Genomic DNA, 24,137 nt, shown 5'->3' on the forward strand with positions numbered 1-24,137 from the left:
CCCTTACTTTTGACACCTCCCAGAACTGTATTCCCTTCCATAGTCTCAAAACTATATTGCATTGATACTTACCCTGTGATTGATTGTATCACACAATTTTTTTTCTGTCTTCTGTTGTTTCCAACAGATGAACTCTCAGATTATGTCAGATATTTATATTACTCCTAAAGTATATAACTTTGCATTTATGCTATTAAATTCCTTTTTTTTTTCCTGTTTTGAGTGGTGGAAAGAGAAAAGAGAGGAGTTGTCTGGTTTCTTACTCCCGTCCTCAAAGTCCTGCATTTCTGCCTGAATGATATTCTGGCTCTTCTTTGTATTGATACAATATTCCAAATTCACTTTTTCAGCGAATCTTACTAATTACAATTATTTGTTCAGGTCTGTCAAGCCTGACTTTTTCATTAAATAGTCAGTTGTAATATTAGCTCCAGTCTCCTATAGCTTCTGCATTCTAAACTTGTCTCTTTCTAATGAAATTTAAACTTTCTGTGCCTTCTAGATGTAAAATTGTAATACTACTATTTAATCACAGATAGCTGAGAATGGTTGTTAAACATTGTGTCAAAAATATGAAGTAGTATACTATGTGTAGTTACCTGGCACACAGAAATAAACATATATAATCCACAGAGAGTATCTTCTGGTTACATAAGCCTATAGTTCTTTTTATTAAAGCCAGAACTTGTGGGATAATTGTTTTTGATAAAGATCTTCATACTATTGCAGGACTATTCATTGCAAACCTAGCAGTAGTAACAATAAAACCCCTGATCCTCCAACACCAAAACCAACAGCAACAAAAGTCTCTTCTGTGAAACCCAAAGCAAAACAGCCAAAAGTAAAGGCTGAACCACCACCAAAGAAGAGGAAAAAATGGAAAGAGGAATTTTCATCTTCCCAGTCTGATTCTTCTCCTGAGGCCCAGAGTGATGAGGATGGTGAGCGATGTACTACTGTTAGCATCTAGACCTGTTTGAACTAAATGGAAAAAAGTATTATAAAATATGTTGCTTGAGCTTGCAAGTTTTTCCTTACTAGTCTCAGAAAAAAAAAAAACAGCATGAAAATCTGTCAATGCCTTGCAAAATTGATTTCTCAAAGCCTTTTACTTATTCTTTGTATAGGAAGAAATGTGTCCAACAGAAGTTGCCTCAAATGCAGTTTATCAATAAAATTAAAGATTGAGGGAAGTATATTTTTACTACTCTACGACTGCTACAGTTACAGGAGAAAGAGCTGATTTGACTTTAGATTACATCTCATTAATCAAAATTGTTCATTAATTTTCCATTGCAACTCCACATTATGTCTAAAATAAAATTCCTGCAAAGCCTGTCTGCATGCAGATGTGAGCAGAATTCAGATGTTACTGTTGGTTTTTCAAAACCTAGGAAGAAAAAGCAGTTGAATTTTGGTTGTTTCATTGCTTTCCTACATGCCAGTGTTCAAATGCAGTCTGCTGAGCCAATTTGCTGTAAAGACATTCACAGGGTCAGGGAACTTTGAGATACCAATTTTGCAGTCATTTTCCAGAATAGAAAGGAGTCTTTGAAATGTACTACATTTATAACAGTTAACTGAGATAGCATGTATACAGTGGCTTTCGCAATTTGTTGTTTGTTTTCTGTGTTTTTGAAGTTAACGGTGCAGTATCCTTACATTGTACTGCTGGATTTCCAAAGCATGTCAGCCTCTGTGACATTCCTGTAGATGAGCTAGGACTGATGTCCTGGAACAGTGCCTCTGCTGAAGGCATTAGTTTAAAATAACTTTTTTGGGAGCTAACTTACCTTAATAACCATCAAAATGTACATCTGTCCATGTTTAAAATTTGAAGTAACCTGTTGATGATAGTCACCTATAGAAATGTGGAAACTGGAGAAAGTTTAACAATCTTGCTACCTAACTTGCTGCAAAATACTAAAATCACATGTGAAGTCAAGAAAAAGCTTTAAAAGGCTGAACAAGCTTAGTAGTATTAATAACTACTCTGTATGCATATTTAAACTTACTGGCTAGGAAAAACTAAAAGCTTCCTGGTAATGACCACAAATATGCCTACATTGCTTTGCTGGTAGAATTTATTTCACATGTTTTCATGAACTTGACAATTAGGTGCAGTTGACTTTGATAGTACTTGGGCTCCTGAATGACATTAGTACTTTTGAATATTTTTCCCTTGAACTTCTTTGAGTATTGCAGTTTTAGGAAACATCTACATTGACATGAAACCCATGTTTAATCTGCTTTGCCTCCCTGAAGTTATTCATTATCCTTCTCTAGACCTTGATCTATAGCAATAGACAAATAAATGTCTAGATTCTCCGAAGTATTATTATCTAAATGCTGATAATTGTAAATAGCATCACACATTTTAACAAAAAAATTGTATCACTTGTTACCTGATTTGTTTTTTTCACCTGGGTTTGGTGTATGAGTAGTTTGATATTATTTCTGATTATATTGGCTATAATCTCCTGGGACACCAGTAGGGGTCACTTGTGTTTTAAGAATGAAAGGCTGCAATTTTGAAAAACAGAAATATTTGCTGGATATTTAAGAAAGAAAAGTCAATATATTCCAATTAATTTTCAGAGCTTGTACCTCCAGCTCCCTTTGTTACTCGCTTTTTGAATACAAGAGCTATGAAAGAGACTTTTAAGAGCTACATGGAGCTGCTTGTTAGCATTGCTTTGGATCCAGACACGATGCAAGCCTTGGAAAAGAGCAATGGTACAGTATGTTTAACCTTTGTACTGTTTTTATTACATTTTAAGGTTATTCATTGATAAGCAAACATTTAAAAAGAAAAAAAACCCAAACATTTAGTTATATACCAGCACCTGAAGTGCTCTGTGTATTTTGCATTGCGTTTGAATTTCCTGAAATTTTCATTTTCTGAGATTCAGGATGGCTTTGGTAACCCAGCAATGGATTTTTTCTGTCATATTTATGTTGTATATTTACTGCTTAATATTAATGCAATTCAAATACAGTTTAGGATATATATGTATAGTCGCACCATCTCTTGGAATAAACAAAGTACTTCAGAAATGCTCTTTTGTTTGCTTGTTACCCTAGGCTTGTGCAATGAATATTGCAATTGAGCTGTTTATTACTGCTGTTACTTTTTTACTCTCTTTTAAAATTTTACAAAATACTTATTTAAAATTACAAAATGTTTGAAATACTTGTTTGCTTTCTCATGAAGAAACACCCTTAATAAAGTAGTTCTGATTCTTACTACTATAAAAGGTTCTGTTTTCCAGACTCTGAAACCTAGACATGCTGTTCAAACACAATTAATTCAGGGTTTTTTTTTAAAGGAGAAAATGTCTAATGGACTGACTTATCGTAGTGAACTCCAGCAGACAAAACTTGGAACTGTTCTGTTTCTGAAAATTTTATGAAACACTAATGTATAAAGTTTTAAGGCCCCAAAAGAGCAAGCATTTCACATATCATTCAGTTGCAAACTGTTGTTTTATACTAAATTCAGTTTGCCTATATTTAAAAAAGCTATTTTCTAAGACACTTCCTTTTCTTTATTGGTTTACTCTGCTTTGTGCACACATGCACACTTATTTCAAGGACTCATTCCCATGCATTATGTCAGTAGTCCTACTGAAAGCAAAGAAATTGACTTTATAATTAAAGGACTATACCGACTTGTAAATTTTCATCTACAGCCACATGCCTGTGTTGAAATATATGTTGTGCAATTTACAGTGGTTTGTCAGATGAGTTTTATCAGTAAGTGCTTTTCACAATATCTTCTGTTGTAAATGCCAGCAGGGTCATCTCTTCTTGTTATGTGGAACAGAGAATATCAAAAGCACGTATTTGTCATCTCAAAACTACAAATTGTATTGCATGGTAGAGGATTATTTAGAAAGTTGTTTAAAATTGTCTCTAAGATTTATTCTCTATAATGCTCTTTCTGTCTTAATTTTTTCCTTTCAATGAAGAAAAGTCAGAGAGGGAACTAGATTGCAGTTATCAATTAAGCTGCATAATATCTAAACCATTTTAGCAAGCTGATCCAAATAAGAGATTTTTCTCCCATATTTAAAATGAGCTTATGAGCAAATTGTATAACTTTTGACTTCTATGATTTTGTGTTAATGGGCGTAGGTATGGCTTGAGTAAGAGTTTCATTAAAACATATTTCATAATAATCAACTGTTACTTTTTTGTACATCTTTTAGATGAGCTACTTTTGCCTCACATGAGAAAAATTGACGGCATGCTGAATGACAATAGGAAAAGGCTGCTTTCCAAATTACGCTTGGATCATACTTTCAAGGTATTCATCTTTTAACTCCTAGAAGTTTTAAAATAATGTTATAAGCAAGTCATTGAATGCATACCATGCAGATAAAACTGAAAACCAAGAAGGCAAATTTGTAACAGAAGTGAATATGGATTTGAAAGAGAGAGAAGTGCTACAAATTCAATGCTTATGTATAGTATTTAGAGAACATTTTATGGTGGAGAGGTTTATACTGCAAAGGTAAATTTCTTTGTTTTATTCCCTGTGCTTTCTGGTTCATTTTCAAGCATTTTTCCTTTTAAACTTCTCAAGTTTGCCAAAAGAAAATGTTTGTCGTCATTTCAGAGCTTTTGGTTAAGTATTTATATTGCTTAAAAATCTTAATAAACTTTTCCATGGAATAGCTTTGCTGTGGAGCAACCGTCTGAACTTTGGTGAAGTAGAGAACATGATCAAAGTATCTTAAAACCAGGGTTGAGTCATTAGAGAAGAATTTCATTTGTCTGTCTTCAGTGTGGAGAGTTGGGAAAAGTGTGGATCACAAGCCTGTATGACAGCAACTTTCAAACAGTAATCAAAAGCAGGTCTGGATGTGGACAGGGAAGAGAGCAGCCCTACTGTCTCAAGAGAGAGAAAATGACGGGGAGAACAATCATTGCAGTTCCTGCCTTTCTCACACACACCCCTGAGCAGCTATGCACTTCTTCTTCTTGATGGATTTTAAAAGTGCAGTGAAGTGAACTAAAGTTAATTTCACAGATGTTTGAGAACTAGTTGTCCACAGCTATAATCAGAATGGTTATTTCTTCCTGTAACAGTTTTGTTACCAACAGCACTGGAGCAGCCCTATCCATTATGTCCATCAGATCAAACTCGCTCTTCTGCCAGTCCTTCTGTCCTCTTCTGTCCATAGTACTTCTTGGAGAAATATTTGTCTGTCTCTGCTGCTGTCTGCTTATTTTTGAGATCTTGATGAGGAACAAGGAAAGGTTATCTCACATGCCAGTTCTGCATTTATATCATGAAGCCTTTACAAGATTTTTTTTTTACAGCCCATTCCTAATTGTCTTGTGGGACACGAAGTGGCTTTGTTTTGGGAATGAAAGCATCACTGAGCAGTGAAACAGTTCAAACTCACTTGATTTTTAACTCAGGGTATAGGGAAGAAAGATTGACTTCTTATCCATTACTGGTGCTCGTGCTGTGTATGTACACATGTTAATGGCCCACCTTTTTATTGTCGGTAATGCTGTTACGCAATTTGTTCCTGCTTGGACAGAATTTGTTGTGGCTCCCTCCTTACAGTTGGAAGGCATGCGGAGGGCCTTAGACTTTCAAAAAATTTAGAGCGCCTCAGAGGAAGGAGGCATAACCCTCCATTTTTGTTGTTCTTTTGCAGTAAGAGTTTTGTGTTAATAGTTATTTCTGTAGATGCTTCTTTTAGACTTGTCTGTGCAGAGAAGAAAGGCCACATTAAGGTAGGATATGAATCTGTAGAATTTTAGTTACTCCCTCTGTGCAAATTCACAATACATACAAAGTGAGAGAGAGCTTATTTTGCCTTTCCCCAATTTAAGGGGAAAAACTAGTATGATCTTCTGTAGTGCTAAAGTATGCAATTACAGGTGCTTATTCAGTTAGAGTTCTTAACTAATATAATAAAAAAAACTTTGCTGTGTGTTCAGCTCGAGACAGATTATGAATTATATCTCTAAGTTAGCTTAAGCCTTGATTTTAAAATATGATCCACAAGAAGTTTATGGAATTCCAAGTATAAGTAAGGGGTTTGCTTGTGATGTAAACTGCAAGACAAAAAGCCTTTTATGTCTCTGTTTCTGGTATGAAGGTATCAACGTGTACCATGCTTGGGTTAATGTTCTGGATAAAAATGAAACGCATATTTGTCATCATAAACATTTGATACTTCTTAAGATCCAGGTCAATCTGATGATTAATATAAGAAAGTCTGCTTCTGTTCCAGCTTTGATCAAATGACTAGTTCAAATATTAGAGTTAAATGAGACACCAAAGCAATAAGTGAAAAATATCATTATTGTTCATAAGCATCAGTCAGTTTGGATATTTTTAATATTGTGCATATATAAGCATGGATGAGTTGAAAAATAATCATTTTCATTGAATGCATTTAATATGGGGTATTTTAGTACAGCATTGCTAACCAATCAGACTCTGCAGTTAGCAGTCAGTGATCTTAGTAGTTTTGCCTGTAACTTTATAGTTCTAACAGTTTATGCCATCTTTGGGTTATAGTTTTATACTGACAAAATTAGAAAATGTTACTTTTGCTGTAGTTTAAGCGTGGTAAAGGATGCAACTTAGCTGAACTGTGTAAGTTTATTTGGAAGTAATTATTACCCTTTTCTGTCTTTTGTGCTCTCAAAGATATGGAAATCACTAATATATTCTTCTTCCTCATTACAATTCAAATTTATCTGTTTTAGGTCAGTGCTCCTGTCCTGTAAACTGTTCTGGTTAATAGGAGTTCACCAGAGGAAGGCAGAGATGGCCAAACCCCCTGATACTCAAAACCAAAGTTAAACTTCACAAAGGCTATTACAGTGGATAGAAAAATTAAATAATTTAAACCTGTTCAAGCTTTGTTCCAGTTTGAAGGCAGCTGCTATGACTATTGTACATGTACAGGTTAGCTAGTTGAGGTTACTGTTAACAATATGCAACTATCTCATTGTGCAGTAGATTTTATAGCTTTCCACTGGAAATTTTTTTTTAATAAGGAGGAAAATGGCTGGTGTCTGTAAAGTGCTGAAAGAATGTAGGTGGGGAGCATGTTGAGTTTGAATACTGTTTATTAAAAAATTAATTTAGTCAACTTTCTATTTTGTCCCAATAGCCTAAATTTAACTCCTTAAGCTAAAGCATTAATATGTTTTCCTATATGCTCGATTTCCCCCCCCCCCCCATACTGGACTATAATGCAAAGATATATACATTTCTTTAACTCAGTATTTTTTTTTCAGGATCAGATTATATAGCATAACAGAATATTTCAAAATAGCTGTTAACATAACCCTGTGTTTTTACAACAAATTTGTATGCAAATTTACACAGATGATTTACTCAAATAATGCAAAACTGAAGCTAGTAGAAATGAAATTCACCCCCATGTCTTAGAAAAGAACCTGTGCTTTTTTAAACTGGCCATCTACTTCACTGCGTGTAAGCTTTTCTCTTTCACAGTTTGATAAGATGCAATTATTTTATATTTTGCAAAAGCTGGGACACAACCCATGAAGATGTTTAGGTATCCAACCCCTGTTGCAATTGGCAGACCTCTCGTGCCTGAATAGGAATCAGGTATCTAGGCATCTATGAGCAATTAGGCTTTAGAAACAGGGTGGAAAGCAACAAAAGGGGTTTTTAAAAGATAAAAATTTCCTGCTGGAGCCTGTCTTTTTTGCTCTAATGAAAGAATCGTGGATGATAACTGAGATGCAATAAAAGGATCTTCTCATCTTGAAAAATTATAGCAGCCAAGAACAGGTGGTCATGCTTTTCAGATTGTGTATTGTTGCTTGATAGGTGTCTGATAAAGAGTTTTTTATCAGGTATTTATGGAGGAATAAATTGATTTATAATTAGCTGTATTTTAACTTCTCAAAGAAAAGTGGACAATTTATCAGCAGTCTAGGTTGGCCAGCAGTTCTTAATTTTTTCATAATCCTTTCTCTTTATATGCTCTGTTTAAAGAATGCTTTGGAAAACTTTCCTGAACTGACAGTAATCACTCGGGATTCTAAGACAAAAACTGGGGGAACATCTGTGTCTAAGATCAAAATGAATGGTAAAACTTACAACAAGAAAACACTGAGGGCTTCTAAATCAACCACTAAGTTAGCACAGGTGAGTGTTCACGGGGTTTGTTACTGCTACTATCTGACTTCTAATATGATAACCACATTTGTATAAAATATTGTTTCATATATTAGTTTTTCTATAGATTTATCAAAATGTAAAATTTTTGTTGAACCAGATACTTTTTTGTAACTAAGGAATGTTAAAAACAACATTGAAAGCAGCATATTAAATCATTGCTCAAACTCATTTTTGAAACATAGTTGCTGTATTCCAGCAGGGAGAGAAAATGTAATAAAATATTTTAGAATTATTCCCTATTTCAGTTCTTGAACTACAGCCACTTGTATTAATACGTTTAGAGCGAAATGCTGTCCTCTCCTGTATATTCACTCAGTAAGTCTTTTGTGACAGCTGCTCAAATTTGCAGGAAGACGAAGAAGCCGTATGTCCATAGAATAGCTCTGTCCCTGTGCAGCGGTTGGTAGGAGCAGTTAGACTGGAAGGGGGAGGTGAGCTCTGCCTCAGCTGTGCCTCTCGCCTGTTCCTGTAGCATGCCAAACAGCGGCGCCCTGTCTGTTAGAGCCCATTCTGCTTCTGTCGTCACCAGAGCGAGAAGTGCGCTTCAGACCAAGTTTCTGAGCAACAGCCAGCCTCCTGGACTGCTGCTGAAGCAGCAACATGTTGCCTCAAACGTTGCAATAGTGGTAAAATCGCTTTTCGCTTGTGATAGTAACATCACCTTAAACTTGCTGGAAAATGACTATTACAAAATGATGCAATAGCTGCTAGATCAAAAATGGAAAAATAAATGTTAATACTGTAAAAACTGAGATTAGATAATGCTTTTTAAAATTTAATTCTTTATTGCTTCTTTCCTTATTTCCAATGACAGGATTAAGCTATGTATCTTAATTTTTAAAAAGATTTTAAAAAGTAACATGGTAAAAGTTTTGTTAATTTCCATAGCACTTTTAGGGCACACTGTAACCAGAATTTGCTAGGTACTGGCTCATGTAGTTTTAAATCCCAGTGATAAATACTGGCTAGACAAATGACCATTGAATATAGCCCACATTTGCTTTTCTTGAAAAAGTAACTTAAATATTAGGTAAGCGTAGATCAGTTCCTCTAATGCACAAAGTATTTACTTTTTTCCAGTGGCACCCATCAGCCTGGTAGAAAATAGCTGATCATCAGGTAGTAGTATAAGACTGCACTAATTCTTGAGAAGAGGGTGTTTTATTTCACTTGCAGGGCATTCAAAAGGATTGAAGGAATTTTCAAAGCTATTTTTGATAACATAATTTTATATGGGAAATAAAGATGGGGATAATTATGATGTAACATACTTTAAACTGTACCAAAGTATGTCAAGGCAATTACTTGAATGAAACTTCCATTTCTGAGTTGTTGAAAATATTTACAGAGAATGATGTCCATCGTGTCTGTTTCTTGGAATGCAACATGAATTTACGTATAACTGTTCTTTTTGCAGGAATTTACTGTAGATCCAGAAAAAATACAGCTGTATTCTTTGTATCACTCACTTCATCATTACAAATATCACATATATCTGACATGTAAAGAGGAGGTAAGTATTGCTGTCTTTATGAGATATTTTTACATACATTAAGGGAATTCACTGAGGGAATTGAGTCTGAATAGAGAGACTGTTCTTTTCTTCTTGGTAAATGAGTATGGATTGTGGTCTCCTTGTATTTTAATTAATTCCTCATGGCAAACAAAAGTGTGTGCTGAGCATGGATGTGTCCTTGATGGGCACTGCTGCCCAGAACATTCAAATATGAGGCTTATGGAGTTTGTGGGCAACATACCATGAGGAATCAGTGGGTAGGTAAGCATTCTTCACTGATATCCAAAATAAACTAAATAAATTGTATCAGTTTGTATGACTACTCGGCTCTAGAATCTACTGTGTCTTAGAATGCCCTGTCCTTTATTTTTTTGTACAAACCCCTGGTTGAAATATTCTAGATAGCAAAAACATGAGAGTTGAGCTCTGGCAAGAGCCACTGTTAAGAAATGCCGTTTGTTTGGGTTTTGAGCTTAAAGGTTTTCTTCCAAAGAAGGGTGGTATTTAACTGCAGAATATTATAAAAACAAAAATTCTGAAATGCTGGCAGTCTAACATGTATATGTGTATGCATGTGTGTCTCTCTTCTCTTTCTTAAATAGATTTCTTCTGTTCAGAAAAGGAGTGCGGATCTAGGACAGGAAGAGATTGTGCAGCTGTGCATGAAAAATATAAAATGGGTGGAGGATCTTTTTGAAAAGTTTGGTGAACTTTTGAATCGTGTCCAGCAGAAATGCTCATAACAAAAATGTATCCCAAATCTCACATTTTTCTACGGCACTAACCTGAGGGAACAGAAAGCTCAGAGAAAGGCTCTGATTTCTTTTACAATGCCAGACTGCGTTCTTGTTCATAGGCATTTTTATTTCTCTTTATGGAACTTTGTACCTTGGCTCTTGCTAAGGAAAAGTGATGCTGCCAAGGAAATCAGTCCTTTGGAGATGGAACTAAACATAAACCTAACCACATTTTTAACCTGAAGAATTATTTTCTATTTTGTAAACTATTGGATAACTTAGTTTTATTTTCAGAAATGTTTTTGACAAATGATAAAGCATGCACTACATATACTTTTTTCTTTATTGCTAAAAAGATAACAACACTTAAAATACTACAGATTTTTTCCATCTTTGACTAAGCAACAGGAAAAAGTCAGCGTTGGGGTGAACTAATTTTCACGTATGTCTGGCCACCAAATTTAGAGTATTGTGCATTTCGTGAACAGAGCTGGAGTGACATCAGTTCCTGCATACATATATTGCCATCATAAAAAAAAAAACAGTAATGTCATTATGCTTTATGGACTCCTTTTACTATTGTCATGTTCAGGAGACTGAACATGGAGTTGGTGCAATCCTATGACTGCTTTTTGTGTCAAAGTATATTGTAATGAAAGACAATGACCTTAACTATTTTCCCTGTTTTGAAGAAAAAAAATATTTTCCTTTATACTGTGTTTTTTTTCTTTTGGAAAAAAAATTTCAATTGTACATTTTATCTCACTAATAGTTGTATTTTTCACAGAGAAAATATTGTGGTTAAAATTGTTTCATGTATCTTTGTAATACACTTTCCATTGTTTTCAGTAAATCCTATTCATTTATATGTTGATTTCATATTGTAAACTATATATCTCGAGGTAACCCTTTTGTTTATACAGGTTTGCTTCAGTGTTAACCAGAATAATGCATACTAGACTAGTTTTGCTTTAAGTGTAGTTGTGTTAGACACTGCAATTATTTTCTGATACGTGAAAATAAATTCCTTACTAAACTAGCACTTGATTAACTGAGAGTTTAAATGAGGAGCTACTACACTTTATCTTCGTCAACAAAGATTGATGATTGAATAGACTATATGCAGTGTTAAACACAGCTTACATAGTTGTTTGTAGAACTGGCAGTTGCAGAGCTGTTCTCTTCTTGGTGCCTTTCAAGTCTTCAAACATCTTTTGGTAGCTTTTTTTTTCCTCCAGTTTGTTAACAGTTAGTAGTGCCACTAGTCACACTCAGACAATGAATGTAATGGGCTCTAATCAGGAGAACATTTTCTTTAAATTTGCCAACAGAATGCCTTACTGAGTCATTCAGAATGGAGATGTAATCTACTGAGGTCCTAAAAAACAAAAATAGGCATGTTATTCTTTTTTCAGATAATGTAGACATAAAAATCATTCCTTTATCCTTTCACTGCCACTTAGTGCCTTAATTTCAGCCAAGAAAGCAGGGTTCACTATTCATTGGCCAAATGAAATAATCTTCATTGCCATGTGACCTATTTTCCCATTTTCTGTTTTGATCGTATTTAGTTGTTAAATATTCATTAGACTATAGAACTTTGAAACGTTTAATGAATAGATGTGAAAATGAAATGATTTGCTCTTCAGTAATCAAATAGAGATTTGAAAATTAAAGTATGTACAGAATTTTAGCTGATTAGTTTTAGAACCTTGTAGGATGTTTACCATATTTCCAAAGGTTTTCATCTTTTAAAAGCAATAATTCTCCTTTAAAATTTGTACACAGACTACAGTGAACAGACTGAGTCATGAACAGAAATGGGTATGTGCCCCTGCCTTTTTTAAAGCCTCTTCATAGCCTTTTTCCTTTAAAAAGGGAGTTCACTATCGTATTAATAGATACTTTGTGCTGCTGCTATGTCTACTATAATCAAGGGGAGTGATACGGGGTTTGATTTAGGAAGACTGTGCAGCAGGTTGTAACAATCATGAAGCTAATTCATTTTAACAGGGAAAAGAAAGGTAGAATAGGGTAGAAGAGTTGCCATTGTTTCAGTCATTCTGTGTTAAATCTGGTAGGAGCTAAAGTTTATGTGGTGAACCCAAGCAGCAAAGTTACCAGCATTGATAGTGATCAGTTAAAATCATTTTAATGTGACTGTGCACACTGCAGGCATAATAGAAATGTGCCTGGTGTACTATTTGATTGCTAGTGGGCGTTCCAAATTTGAGTATATTCCCTTACTGGCTGGGGTGGTTGGCAGCAGTAGTTCCTGGCTGTGTGGATTCATGAGAGGTGTTAATTGCTCAGGCAGAATTCAGTTGTCACATTACAGCGGTATGCACAACACGGTTTGGGAGCTCCTGATTTGTAGTTTTAAAAATGATTAGGAGGCAGACTGAGGGAGCAACAAAGTTGGCTCCTTGATTATATAGTAAAGAACTCACCAGACTTTGTGAAGTAACTCATTGAGAGAGGTTTCTGTTCTTTTGAAATGATTTGTATATCGCTACTTTATGCTTCTTACAGATTTTTGAATCTAGAAGTAGCTTTAGGAAGCTAGTTCTTTTAATCCAAGCCCATAGATGCTGAAAAAGAACTGAGAAGCTTTTGGAGTAGTTGGTTCATTTCAAAAAAGCAGGTAATTTTAGCAACAACCATCCTTAAAAAAAGAAAAAATGGCCAGGATGTTCTGCACTGCCATAGAAGGCGACCTGGCTTATTTTTGGCTCTTTCATTCCCAAGGCTAGTGAAACAACCACTGTGCCTATAAAAGATAGGAAAAAGCTGTCTTGAATGAAAGTAACCCCAGACTATTAAAGATTATTGTAATGGAGATGTCATCTTTGTCTTGGGCTACAAATATTGTGGCTGGTTTACTAGTTTACCAGATTAGGATGGAGTAAAAAATGGAACTCTCAAGTATGTGAAGGATCATAAAGCAAAATAAAGCATTGTTAGTGGGATTGAAGAGGATTTTTATACTGAAGCAAACTTAGACAAAAAGTCAATGTACAAATTAGTTTTTACACAAATATTTTGCTTTGTTTTGTTGCATTTTAGATAATTAATTCTGCACCCACACCTCAGTCTTCTTTCTTTCTTGAAGTAACAGTGAGGTCCTCATCCCTTAACATCTGCTGACAGTGGAAATTGAGCACTCATTTGACTGCAAGAGAAGATGCACTAGGAAGGAACAAAACTCTCCTTAGACTATGAATTAGCAAATTAGATATTAATGAAACTAACTGCATGATGAATGATTTGGTTTTTAATTCCACCATCTTTTCCTTTAATATGGCATCCCTGTTTACATCAGGTTTGTTTTTATTGAGATACAGTATTTCTCTTAAAGGCAGGTTTTCTTTGAGATGCTATTTCCAAAGTTTTGCTAGAAAAGAATCAGAGACAAAATTGGATTGAAAAACCGTCTCTGAAAATGGCTAAGAAGTTTAGAGTCTCTAAAGTTCTGTGACTTGTATCTTATTCATATATTGTCTAAATGGAATACTACTTTTTAAAAAAGCAAATCTTACAAGCTGTCTTCCAAGTAAATGCTTTCCATAGGGGAAATATATTTTAAATATTATTTAAATATTTACTACTATTTAAAACAATTTTAAAACATGAAAGCTAAAACTATGGTCATAAAATGTCAGTGTGTCATCAGTCATTTCTTATTTTGACATTTAGTCTCTCTTACCCTGTTATATACCTGTGCATTACACAATGCACATTCTGCCATATCTTATTGTTTAAGCTAATGTTAACATGTCATTGTTAACAAATGCATGTTTTCTGCATATCTCCTCTACGTATGGCAAAAATGAGGCTAGGGCTAATAGGAGACACTTTATGCATTCTTAGTCCAGATTTTCAGGTGGTTATACAATGTATGGAAATGTGAAAAAGGACACAGTTTTGTACCATTCATGATGTTATTAACTAAACCCATTAAAGTCAAAACACTTTTTAAACAAAAACCTTATAATGCTCAGTGATTTATTATTAAAATACTAAGTCTTGAAAAGCTAGATTGTTGGAAAAAATTGGCTTTTTAGATGTTTTCTGATCTTTCAATATGACGAAATACAGTTCTAGTTCTTTTTTGTTATATCACATGAATTCAGGAACATGTCATATTTATCTGATTTTTTACATGTATGGCTCTAAATGTTCTTGAACTCATTTTCACTATGTATCTGCCATTTCTTAAATTAATATGACAAATGAGGAGCCAAACAATTGCGATAAATGAGAGGCTATCTTCTTCTGTGATTCAAGCATTTTTTGATACGTTGTTTTCTTTTCTTTTTTTTTTTTTTTGTTCTCTAAGTAGAATATCCCTATGTACCTATGGGAAAAATGGTGCTAAAGGGTGAGGGGGTTTTCAGTTGCAATAAATTACTCCAGATATTTTTTTATCAATTCTGTTCACACACACACAGGGCTGAAATCCCACATCGTTCGTTTCTTTGATTATTAGCCATAAGATTATTGGCCCTTCTCTGAGCCAGTTGCTTGCAGAAAAAGATGAAGCTGGAGAGCTGGAATATTTCTGTAGTGGTCCTCTGTATAAGAGCTGCTTCCCAAACCAAGATGAGTAAAAAATTAGCCATTTTCCCATGGAGTTACTGTGTTGTCTTCCCCGAAAAGCACTTTGGGAAGCAGTCAGCACAGAAAATGTCCCATTGTAATGTGGAAACTGAACCTTCAATACTGCATTTTGGTTTGAGTTATAATTTAGGAAGGTTCATTCTTTCTTTCTTTCTTTCTTTTTTTTTTTTTAATGGAATGCAGGAAGCTGAAAGTATACAGCCTCTTAAAGGAGATGAACAGCTCCTACAGCGAGTAATCTTTTGGTAAATATTTTACAAAGTAACTTATTGTGCTTAGGTATTTGCCTCTCTTGTAGAAGCCTAACAAATCTTTGTTTCATTTCCAGAGAAATAAAGAACAGAAAACTTTCTTAAAACTTCTTATAATTTGATCTCTTGTAAAAGCACAATGGTGAATACAGACAATGAGCTATATGTAAAGAAGAGGAAGTAAAAGGTGAGTCAGGGGAAACAGCAAACAAAACTCCTACAGGGCTGCCTTGTATGTCATTTGTCCTGGATATGACTTCATTTTCTGCTCTTAAAAGTTCCACTGGACTATTTTGTGTGTAAGTAAAATAAGTATTGCTTTTACTGGGTTTTCCTTAATCCCCATTACAGCAGCTGCTGAAATTCTTTTACCTGCAGGGAAAGAGTAGGCAAAAGGATCCATTTTTACCAGCCAACATATCAAGAGATAGAGAGATGCAGCAATAGCAGCAGTGCCACACAGATAGGACTGTAGAGCAGTTAAAGCCATTCATTTGAAGAAAACCAGATCCAGAATGAGGTAGGACTGCTCATACATATATGAAGGCCAATATAAGAGGAATCTGAGCAAGAAGAGGGGTGGGAAGTTGAATGGTGGGAGACATAGCAAAGGAAGACAACTTTGGAAAGCTAGAGGAGCTTTCTCTTTGATAAGCAGGGGTAGGAGGTGGGAGTGGTCCCAGTTATGAAATAGCTCCATGAGACATATTGCAAAATGATGGCAAATTAGCAACATGATCTAGTGGCAGATGGGCATTCTTAGTTGCGGGCCCCACCAGAGGATGGTTTTGCATTTTGTCACTCGTAATGAGCTTTACAACAAGATAAATTCAGTCTAGTCTTAATTCTGTCTTCTGTTTTGCTATCAAAAGTGAGGGCTTTTTTCAGTCTTGAAAAGCATGGATGCCAGTATATCTCTGCATGGAAGCAGTTGTTTTTTCATTGAGTCTCACTGTAAGCTATTTTTGAGTGTGTGTATTACTGGACTCTGGTTCCTGCTCAGGTTGTCCTGTATTGTATAGTCAATGTTTCAACAAATTTTGTTCCAAGAAATGCGAGATGAGCAAAAACCCTTTCAAGAAATATTTATATTGTAAATCATCTCAGATGGAATTTTTATTATTTTTGCAAATGCAGACATATTCTCAAAAGGTTAGCACTTGCATCCTACTTCAGACATCCATGTGAAGGGTTAGAAAAATAAAATGTATGGACTGTGTCATAGCATGAACGGACTTCTCCCTCTGTATAGAGTTTGAACTATGATCATCTCCAATAAACCAAAAAATGCTATAGCACTGTGCAAACTAAGACTTTGACCTAATTAAGGGAATTTATTGGGAAATAAGTTGCTAACATTTTAACCAGTGCATTCAAGTGTTACACTTTGGTGCAGATGAATGTGTATATGGTAAGCATACATTGAAATGGCAATTAAAAGTGGAACATTCAAGTAAGTGCACATTTTTTGAGCAGAAGAGTAGTATGAAAATATGTGAGGAATGATGCTAATGGTAGATTTCAGTTAAACTGTAAAATTTCCAGCCAATATACAGTCAGTATTTTCACTTTAAAATACTGTAACTGACTGAGGCCAAGTAGAACATGTAAAGCAGTTAACTGTTAATCATCTAGTTTTTCTAACAGTTTCAAAATCAGAGTATTTATCTTCTTTTGGATACACTTGTATGCTTATGCACAGAGGAGAATTTTAGTTGTTTCTCTTAGTCTGTACATGTGATAAAGGTTGTAGATAGCAGAGGCCACTCTTGGCTTCAGTTACTATGCTTATCTTTAAAAGTTCAACTTAAAATGCTGTGGTTATTTTTGCATAGATGTTTTCTGTTAAAGTTACTGTCAAATTAAGTCCCCATTGACTTTTTTTATTCTACAAATGTTACTTGCATGTTTACACTATATTGTTGGGAGTACATGCATACTGAGACTTCCAGGGCTTGTGATGGTGAGAGCTTGTAAGTAAAGCATCTTGTTCGGCATCACCCTCCTAACTGTGGTGGCTTCTAGTGTGATTGGTCTGTGCATTATTCTTATATGTTTTTGCTGCAGCAACAGAATGTAAATGGCATGATAATTGAAAAAAAGCTAAAAAATCAATGTTTTAATATGTGGTTAGGTTAAATTGGTAACTTATTCAAAGCTCTTGGAGAATCATGATTTAGATATGTTTACTATGTAAAGCAGCTTTGGTGGTTTTTGAAACTTCCCAGGTTTTGATGTTGGCCAGCACATAGAAATTACTGTCTCTAAAACTTTTGTAACAGATGAAAGCATGTGAATGATTTTTATTTGCTTCAGTGTAATGTCTAGCAACTTTGTTAGCTAGAGAAGCAGTTTGATCTGAGTCAATGGACTTTGCACTGAAGGAGCTGAAGAGAGAACTTGCATGGTCTGTGAGAATCCATGTGTTACAACTCTGGAAGGGAAAAAGGGAAGTAAAAGAAAATAAAAGTGCTTGGCTGAGAATTGTTACCATCTACATGACTCGAACTCTGCTAGTTCTGTTGAGTTTTATGGGGGGTACAAAACTATGCAGGGCAGTGCTTCCAGCGCCATTTTACCCTCCTAAAATGTGGGCCTGTCAAAACGTGATTATTGAGTTTGGTTGCCCCAGTACATTGTATGGTAATATAAAAGGTGAATTATAGATTCATGCATGTAGCATACATAAACAACAGGCCTGATACTGTGCTCTAGAATGCAAGCTTTGCATTCATTTATTTAGCGTAAATAGTGATATAATTGGTATGTTGCTATTTTTTGAAGAAGTCAGAACAGATGGTCAAAATCAGGAATTCACTTATGTTTGGCAAATCCACTTAAAGTTTTCTTTTTTTTTTTCCCTTATCTATCAGCTGTTGCTGTCCCGTTGAGCCTGTGCCACTACTGGCAGCTTACTTTGGGAGCAGGGTCATGAAACTTGTCCTTAGATCAGTGCAAGGTACTGCTTGGCAGTGTATAAGCTAGAAATCACTGCTCCCTCTGCTGGACTGCAGGCCCTCCACAGTTAAAGCTGTTCTAATCCTTTGTGACTTGATTTAAAGCCACTCTCAGCAGTAACTTAAGTTAGTGTGTTTGTTTTTATGTTGCACTATACAGGAGTTCACAGTCCATCAGTTATCACAGCTCACCTGAAAAATGGTAATTGCTAGGCTGGCAGATAGTAACTTCTTAAATTTCAATTACTTGTGTCTGATTGTACTCTGAAAGTGCTCATTCTAGTTGAGCAGGTTTCTAGTGTATAGATGACAGTGAGTCTTTACTACTGTATGAGGAGTCTATCCAAACAGTGCTGTTAGGACCATGCTATCTGGAGCACGTTTAGGCAAACTGTAGTCAAACTCTGTTTAAAATATATGCATATCTTGAATGTCTCACAAGACTTCTGCAAGAGAAAAATTCATTTAAGACAAAATTCCTTACTACTTTAGCTTATTAAAATGTACTAATTGAGATGCACAAGCCAGTCTCTGTGTTTTGTGTCGCGTTGCTAGTAACCTTGGCCCCCTATACACTTCCTTAAAGTAAGCCACCTCAAGTAATTCTGGCTTTGACTTGCTCCCTTTCCAGCCCCTGTGCTTGGATTCTTAATCTGAGAGTGAACCCATATTCCACCGGAGGTCAGTGTACACCCAGTGCACACTCAGTTTATTGCCTGCCTTTTCTTAATTTGCAATTGCCCTGCTTGACTTCATTGTGCAGTTACATTGGTATTCCAGCCTAGGAATGGAAGGATTTCACTCCTGAACAATGCGTGCATTGTTGATTCAAACGTTCAGTCATCCAGAAGCTTCTGTCTTAAGAACTTGTTTATTGTTCCAGTCTCTTCAAAAATGCAAGGGTGGAATTCTTACAGATTTTGTATCATTATAAAATCCTGAAGTCTGCACTTTGGGAGTAAATCTTACTCTTGCCTAAGCTGTGCAACTGCAAGGAGCCTATCTCAGTGGGGCAGATGTGGTTGGCATTGTGGGCTGAATGTTGCAGGATAGCATCACTGTAACCCACCTACTACAACATGATTTCCCCCCCCCCCCCCCCCAGATGCAGATAGGATATTGGGACTGGGCAGTGAATTTGTGAACAACCTGCTCTGCATCCTAAGGGAGAATGTTAATCCTCTCTAACCCGTGGAGTTCAGCCCCAAGCAAACCTCTCATGCTCTTTAGTACAAATAGCAGAATACGTTACTTACAACAAGACAGATTCACTGTGTGAATTCTTTCAGCTTCCTTCATATGTCTAGCATATCAAATAGTCTTTGGCCATCCAATATCGTATGATTAGCTATTCGTTTTTTAAAGTTTAATAAAAGTGGGAGAGAAAGCTTCCTGATCTTTATAGGACAGTTTTAGTATAAAAAAGCAACACATACAGGGCTTTATATCTTCATGCAATTAAAGAGTAGGGTTTTGATAATGTTAGGATATTTGTGGCTTAAAAACAGTAATTCCTGTAACTGAAGCTGTTGTTTTTTTCCTTAAGTGAGTACCTTTATGTGAGAGTGAACTGTATCTTGAAGTTTAATTTGTCTGATCATTTGTGAATGGAATGGAGCAGCGTTTTAAGGGTTACTGTTCAAAATGTACTCTTTTCATCAGCTTCAGCACTGCAATGAATACAGGCATTGTTGATATTTAAGTAAAAAATACAAAAGAGTAACTGTTCTAAATAACTGGAATTTTTTTTGAATTTTTATGGTAAGTATTATTTGCTATGCTTTTTCAGAAACAAAGCCATAAAGATTGGGTCCAGCAGTTCCTTGTGATTATGGCAATAAAACATTATATGTATTTAATTTAAATTTAAATTCTGTTGACATACACTTAATCTTTGGAGTATATATTGTTGTGGGAAGACCTTTGAAATCTAAGGAAATAAATCTGGTATAGAAAAGAGATAGCCTTTTGTAGTCTGATACTTGTTTGTGAAATTTAAGATTAGCATTTAAAATACACAATCTGTGTTAAAACTTCAGAGAAGTGGAATCTAAATTCTTTTTACTTAAAAAAAGAAATACAATAGTATTCTGCCAAAATGCCTATTTATATCATGGTCTGTTAGTGTTCACTGAGAAACTTTTTCTAATTTACTTAAAAATGTGAAAAATATTAGGGAAATCGAACACTTTGCTTTTAGAGCAATTTTTCTCCAAATTTGGGGTCTTTTATGTTTTTCTAAAAACACTGAAATGTAAAGAAATTGGTTTTGGTTTTGTCAAGAATGCATAATACTTCCCAATTATTTAACAAAGCATTGATCTGCCTTAGATTAAAAAAGAAGCACCCTGTATTTTCTGTGAATATGCCTCCATCTTTTTAGGCAATGCTTCCTCCAGCTTTTGTCTTTTCAATAACGATATTGAAAGAGTCAGTCACACGGTCATTTTTTACTCAGTGAGTCTTGTGTTCAATTGTATGTCCTTCATTTGTGCCCAGAATGCCTGGAATTACAGGTTCTCTCTCATCTAAATACTGGGTGCCTGCCCTACTTCCAAGCTCCTTATGGAAAAAGCTAGACAGCACTTAATATAAAGGTATTCATCAGTTTTTCACTTGGCGATACAAGTTTCAGTATTGCCCTCTGTATCCCCATAATCAGAGAAGACTCAGCTGAGTATAGATGACAGCCCACATTATCCTTTATCATCATCTTGATCCTCAAGCAAACACTTAATTGCCATGAGTAATTTATTCATATCTTGAGCAGTAAAGACATGCCTGAAATTGTGGCTGTTGAATTCAAATATTGTGCTTCTGCTTTATCCTCTAATTAAACCCTAGGGTTCTTACATAAGTTTCCATGAATTTCTGAGTCTTGAGTTGGTACGTTCTTCAAGATCGCTTGATCCTGTTGTTGTCGATAGGAGGGTATGATTTCTAGATGACCTGAAATGGAATGAAAATAGACTTTTATTTTGCTGTTCCTCACTTTAAAAGTTCCAATGTACAAATTAGGACTCAGTCACACAGCTTGTTAAAATCAATTTTAGGCACTAAATCACACAATTGTTTTTTCTGTGCAACTTCACATCACATTATTAGATCCAGAGCAAACAGTAAAGCTTTACATATAATCAGACTTTCTTTAGTGATACTGTTTATAATCTCTTTTGTCATATTCCACGTACCAGATTTTGATGCATTTACTTAATGCAGCATCTGTATGCAGTCCTGTATCTTTCAGTGGAACTGCTTTTGGAGCAAGATACTGTTCCATGTGCATAGGAATGCTGCTAAGTTGGTCCTAATGATTTGGAGTATGATGATATGATTACATTTTTTTATCTGGCATTCTCTTGTGCATCCTATGTTCAACTTTATGAAGGTTCATTTGGGGAAAACGCTGTGGAAGGTGACGCCAAATACTGCATGTTGTACTTTCATCTGAGATCTCTCCACTGCAGTCTAAGGAATCACCAGCTAAGAACGATCACATTGACTGCACAAGATGGCATTCGTTCTGTTGATTGTGTAAAAGTATTTCATGTAATTCAGACTTTATTTACCCACTTAGGTCTGTGCTTTAGCAAAGCATTTTATAATAATGTTAATGTAAAACTACTAAACGATGTATAGCTTTTTGTAATGTCCTTTGATATGAGATACTGTTTGTACAACAGCTGGCTGGTGCGCCACTGGTTGTCACCTGCTTATCAATGTTTCTTGCCTCTTGGTAGTGGAGTGGATGGATAAACTGGTGTGTTGTGATCACTGTAGTGGAACGTGGAGGGAGGCAAAGACAGAAATCCAGGGGAGAGTGCTGATGACTCAGTAATAATACACAAAAATAAAAAGTTAATAACTGGATTCGCAGCTAGCCGTGTGCCAACCCAGGTTCACTCTGTTCCCCACGAACAGAATTTTGACAAATGGTCCTCTGATATAAGGTGTGTAATGTTCTTCTTACTTGGGTGGTACACCTCCTTTCTGAAAATGTTTGTAGTTCTAAATTATCTCAAGATAACAGTGAACCACTGCAGAATGATTGAATATCTTGCTTCATTGCAACAACTATGCAGAAATAAATTATTTAAAAACCAAAATGAATTCAGGCTTCTACTGACTTGCAGTTAATTTTGTCTAAATATTTTGGCAATAGCTAGGTGCAACTTCAAGGTCTTACAAAATAGGGAATAGTAAAGTAATGTATCATGGAAATCCACATTGATCCATGCATTATATATTTTTAATGGTGAACCTAATAGCTTAGGTTTTTAGTGGCAACGGAACTATCTTTTCTTTTCACTTTCTCTTCCACCTTCCCTCCAAGAAAGAAATCTCTATCTTTCCCTTCCAATTGTTGAAAAGCAGTATCAAATTTAATTTTCAAAGGCTAAGATTTGGCTATAGTTGAAATAGATTCCTTTTTCTCTAGGCTTAAGACTTCTATATGTGAAAAACTTAACAAGAGGAAGTTCCACTGTTAATGTAGTTCTAAATATTTTATTGATCTGCCAGTGAAGAAATGATTGTTTTCCACAAAAGCCTATGGTATCTAGTTCCTTGTACTCAATTTTTGCAGTCTGAAGTGAAGGCCATTGTTTATTCATTTGTAGATGATGAACAAACTTAGTGCATGACAAATAATAAAAAACAATAAGCCCTACCTTAAAGTGTGACAAACAATAAAAGAAGGCTTACGTGAGCTTTGCTGGGCAGCTGAAATCTTGCACTCTATGTTTGCTTGTGTGGTGCTCATTGTAGAATGTGTTAAATAAAGTTTCAGAAGGAATTTTGTTTTGCAAAAGAACCACATTTTAACAACGGGCGATCTCAACATTAATTTTTGCATTAGTTGTAATATCTATATTGTTTGGGGTTTTTTTATAAGCATTATATATTTTTAAGTTTGTGCGTATCATGGATACCAGTTTGACTTCATGTCTGCTTCTACTGAAATCAATCAGTCAAAAACTACTAATGAATTTTACATTGTCCTAATACAGTATTATCGAGTCAGTATCATCAAAGTGCCATACGTACCAGAAAATGATGTTGGATCTCTCAGCCATTTCCCGCAGACAGTAGAAGAAAGCTTCTATTACCGTGAAAGTTGATTTATTCCTTCATTCCAATCAAAAAAATGGCTATTGCTATAATAAACAGTTCATACAAGGCATCAAAGGAGAGTTTCAACTGCGTGTGACTGTTCATAGCTATGTCCTGGTAACACGAGCATCCATTCATTTTTATAAATTGTCTGTCGTGTTCATCCACAGTCACTTAGGCCTATTCTCAAGATCAATTTTAAGAAATATACCTGGCCAGTTTGATTTTTTAATTACCCTTACACAGTAACTATGACAAAATGTTTGCATTCTGTGCTTTCACAGCACGGTATGTCCTTTTGCTAAGAAGGCAGGGTAACGTGTGAATGGCGGCAGGAAGCAACTCCGGTTTAGCAGCCCCGCAGCGCGTTTAGCCAGCTGACAGCAGTGGCGCTGGTAAACACACCCGTTTTTCGCTGCGCTTTCGCCCCTTTCCGCCGGGGGCGGCCGCTGTTTATAGTCGTGGTGGTGCTCCCGTCCTGTGAACGACGCTTCCCGCGTCGCTCCCCGCTCGGCGCCGGTGCTGCTCGGGCCGGCGGGAGGACGGGCCCGGAAGCGGCGCCGGGGCGGGTGACGGACGGCCCCCGGGGCTCGCTCCCCGCACCCGCCGCTGCGGTCCTTGGCGGGGCGGCGCCCGCCGAACAGCCCTGCCCGCCGCGACGGCCTCGCCGGGAGGCGCCCGGCCGTTCAACGGCCGCCGCGCGCGCCCCGGGCACAGCCAATGGGGTGGGCGCGTGGCGGCGCCCCGCCCCCT

At 36.1% G+C, this 24,137-nt stretch overlaps 1 protein-coding gene and 1 long non-coding RNA gene across 6 annotated transcripts in view; one reads left to right on the forward strand and one right to left on the reverse strand.

The window, feature by feature from the left end:
- QSER1 (glutamine and serine rich 1) overlaps positions 1–11,483 on the forward strand; it is a 45,562-nt gene extending 34,079 nt beyond the window's left edge. For all 5 annotated transcript variants that reach the window (XM_064512912.1, XM_064512913.1, XM_064512909.1 and 2 more), the window contains 6 exons: positions 730–941; positions 2,599–2,736; positions 4,212–4,309; positions 8,006–8,158; positions 9,609–9,704; positions 10,310–11,483. In XM_064512912.1, the coding sequence (XP_064368982.1) occupies positions 730–941; positions 2,599–2,736; positions 4,212–4,309; positions 8,006–8,158; positions 9,609–9,704; positions 10,310–10,450 (838 nt within the window). In that variant the 3' untranslated portion in view covers positions 10,451–11,483. The remainder of the gene's footprint in view (positions 1–729; positions 942–2,598; positions 2,737–4,211; positions 4,310–8,005; positions 8,159–9,608; positions 9,705–10,309) is intronic.
- Positions 11,484–11,631: 148 nt separating this feature from the next.
- Positions 11,632–24,091, reverse strand: LOC135328510 (uncharacterized). The gene is made up of 3 exons (XR_010389473.1): positions 23,319–24,091; positions 21,126–21,221; positions 11,632–11,822 (listed from the first exon to the last, which is right to left on the reverse strand). It is a non-coding gene; the product is annotated as an uncharacterized LOC135328510 (long non-coding RNA).
- Positions 24,092–24,137: the final 46 nt, after the last annotated feature.

This window comes from Dromaius novaehollandiae, chromosome 5, assembly GCF_036370855.1.
Source record: "Dromaius novaehollandiae isolate bDroNov1 chromosome 5, bDroNov1.hap1, whole genome shotgun sequence".
In the NCBI taxonomy this organism is placed as follows: domain Eukaryota; kingdom Metazoa; phylum Chordata; class Aves; order Casuariiformes; family Dromaiidae; genus Dromaius; species Dromaius novaehollandiae.